The sequence below is a fragment of the Sphaeroforma arctica genome, assembly GCF_001186125.1.
Source record: "Sphaeroforma arctica JP610 unplaced genomic scaffold supercont1.3519, whole genome shotgun sequence".
NCBI lineage: Eukaryota > Ichthyosporea > Ichthyophonida > Sphaeroforma > Sphaeroforma arctica.
Genome location: NW_014037039.1, coordinates 495 through 3,216, shown reverse-complemented (window position 1 = coordinate 3,216; position 2,722 = coordinate 495). Strand labels below are relative to the sequence as shown.

At 40.3% G+C, this 2,722-nt stretch overlaps 1 protein-coding gene across 1 annotated transcript; it reads left to right on the top strand.

Annotated features, from left to right (window-relative positions):
- Positions 1 to 482: 482 nt before the first annotated feature.
- SARC_13627 (hypothetical protein) lies at positions 483 to 2,098 on the top strand. Its single transcript, XM_014292242.1, has 2 exons — positions 483 to 726; positions 1,246 to 2,098. The coding sequence occupies exons 1-2, from the start codon at positions 661 to 663 to the stop codon at positions 1,447 to 1,449; spliced, it is 270 nt and encodes an 89-aa protein (XP_014147717.1). The 5' UTR covers positions 483 to 660; the 3' UTR covers positions 1,450 to 2,098.
- The last annotated feature ends 624 nt before the right edge of the window (positions 2,099 to 2,722 follow it).

Sequence of the window (2,722 nt, the reverse complement as noted above, 5' to 3'; positions counted from 1 at the left end):
CATTTGTTCACCTAAAGTTTACACCTACAAAGAAATGAGTGTAGTTCTATGGTGGATCACTTTTGCGAATCGTCGTGCTGCAAAATCAGTAGATATATATATATATATATAGTTGTTTCTCAACCATCCGACTCTGTACACCTCAATCAATGCAGTGCGTGTGTGTAATCATTCAGCAACCGTTCAAAACCAGTCCAGTTGCTTGCTTCCAAGACTTATGGACGTTTATAACTATATTATATAGTTTAAGATTGTTTAATTGGTGCCTATTGGGTGGTATCTGTCGCGAATAGCGTGTTTGTAGCCAATCATTTCGTCCCCAAACACTGATAAGTGATGGGGCTTTTTCGGTCCGGAATTCCTGGGGTATATAACTTGGCTAGCACATGACGATCTCAGTATCTCGTCACGGTTCTTGGCAGTTTGGTGCAACCTGGCCTATAGATAAAGAGTCGTTAGATGTATGGTGCTTTCTTGTTCATAATTTTAAATATATCTCTATTCAACAAACGAAATCAGGCACCTCGTCGATAGGTGGGTGAGCGCATCTTGAGCCCCACTCAGTTACATCTAGATACAGCACGCTGTGAGTGCATTATGGATAAGCCCAATATGTTTCTGTTGGTATTACGTGTTTGTCCAATTATTTAATATCGGACGATGCTCTCGCGTCTCACAGGGAAGCACCCGATTGATATGAAGGTCACCAAGGAAGAGTTAAAGAAGGTAAGCGCGAGTCATACACTGTTGTACTCCTATCCGACATGTTGTTTGCTTTGCCGCATAGAATGTGTACACTCAGTAGCCATCAGAGTGCTATTTATAGCGTATAAACCAGTGCGTTCACATCTACTTCTGCACGTAACGATTAATATTTAATCGGGACACTGTATATGTGGTTCCACGTGGGTTTATCATCTGCCTTTAAATGTAGTCACAGTGCAATCCTTCCCAATTTGATTTGTTTTTGTTGCTCATATTTTTCGAGTTTGCCTGGATTGGTAACAGAACGTTCCCTCGAATTTGTTGCGCAGCCTTCCTAATTTTACTGGACGGTGTTGCATATTTAACCTAATACTGCGGTCCATTCACTTGTATACTTTGGCCATACCTCTAGGCCGATCTCACAATCGTTTCCTAATCTCCACGTTCAAAGAAACTGAATTCTTCATAGCGCATAGCGCAAATATCAGTCAATCTAACAACCCCTCTACACGTTGCTCTCCATTCTCTTGCTACCCACAGCACAACACCAAGTACGACGCGTGGATGGTGCTTCGCGGACAAGTGTACAACGTGACCCACTTCCTGGACTTCCACCCTGGGGGTGCGGAGATTGTGGTACAGGCGGCTGGTAGGGATGCCACTGTGTTGTTCGACAAGTACCATTCGTGGGTGAACATTGGGGGCATTTTGGCCGGTTGCCGGGTGGGGCCGTATTCACCGTGACCACATACGGTTCGTATGCTGGGCTTAGGCCGTGTAGCTGCCTGTCAATACAGATTGGAGCTGATGGATAGGCGATTTTAGTTGTACAGAGCAAGGGTATTTCTCACTTTCAGATCGAGATACCCCCCTCCCACCCCATCTAATTGAATGGGGGCTGATATGTAGCATGCTGGCAGTTACGGACGACCTGGACCTTGTGGTAACTACCGAATGTAATGTTTACAACGCGTTCGATTACTGTTACAACTTGATTGACGTACATCGCCCGCCTAGTCGAAGTCGACATGTTTCTGAACACCTGTGAAGCATTTCGAAACGAAGATTACCGTAGCTTGCCAAAAATAGTATAAGGAAGTTATGAAATTGCACAAGCAAATAAGCTATTTGAACCGTTTGAGTTTTAGAACGAATCGGGGTTAGACTTTAGTTTCATACGAAAAGTTTGTTTAAAATACAGAAGTTTTAAAACGAGCTAAATAATTAGGTGTCGTAGCGATATAATATTTTTAGATTTTACAGACTGAGAATACGTATACGAACTAAAATATTTGTGCTTTTTAGTTCTGACTCAAGTCACAAATAAATAACTCAAAGACTGGATACATTTTTTAGATGACAGGATTCAAATAAAAACTTGATTGGGTGGCGCATAATTGATGACGCATTGGATACATATATTTCAATCTCTGATTTTTTAAAATAAAACATATCATCTTTTGAGATATATCATAAAAATATTTTAAACTTATTTCAATGAATAAGTCTAAATCATTCCGTACTAATAGACGCTCTAAAGAATATACGACATAAATTAGAATAAATATCTAGCAACTTTAAAATAGGTGTCTTAAATTAGAGAAACAAACGTCACCACGAAATGCATGACACATATATTGCGTTATCACTATGTGTACATGTATTGTATTATTTACTTTTTTATATTTTATATATATTTTTTTAAGTTTGGCTCGCTCTAGTAGGGCCATCTCTCTACTAGAGAGGCATACGGATGGCGTGTGACGTATCCTAAGCTATCGCCTATGTATCGAGCTGACACCCTGCTGCCTGTATATTGTATATTTAATATATATAACGCATATATGTAAGTACAGCTGATAAGGTTCCCTTGTGAACGAATTGTCTATCTCAACTGTTTTAATACGCATTGAATACTTTGACCGGGCAGATATTCCTGACTCGGACTTCTGAGTGAAAGGTGAGAGATGCAGGTTGACTGTATAGTCCACTTCAACTATACGTTCTACGGAATAGT

Bases quoted from the DNA above. Each gene is read 5' to 3' on its own strand.
- SARC_13627 (XM_014292242.1), top strand. From the start codon at position 661: ATGCTCTCGCGTCTCACAGGGAAGCACCCGATTGATATGAAGGTCACC. The intron at 727-1,245 runs GTAAGCGCGAGT...TGCTACCCACAG, and splicing joins CCAAGGAAGAGTTAAAGAAG to CACAACACCAAGTACGACGC.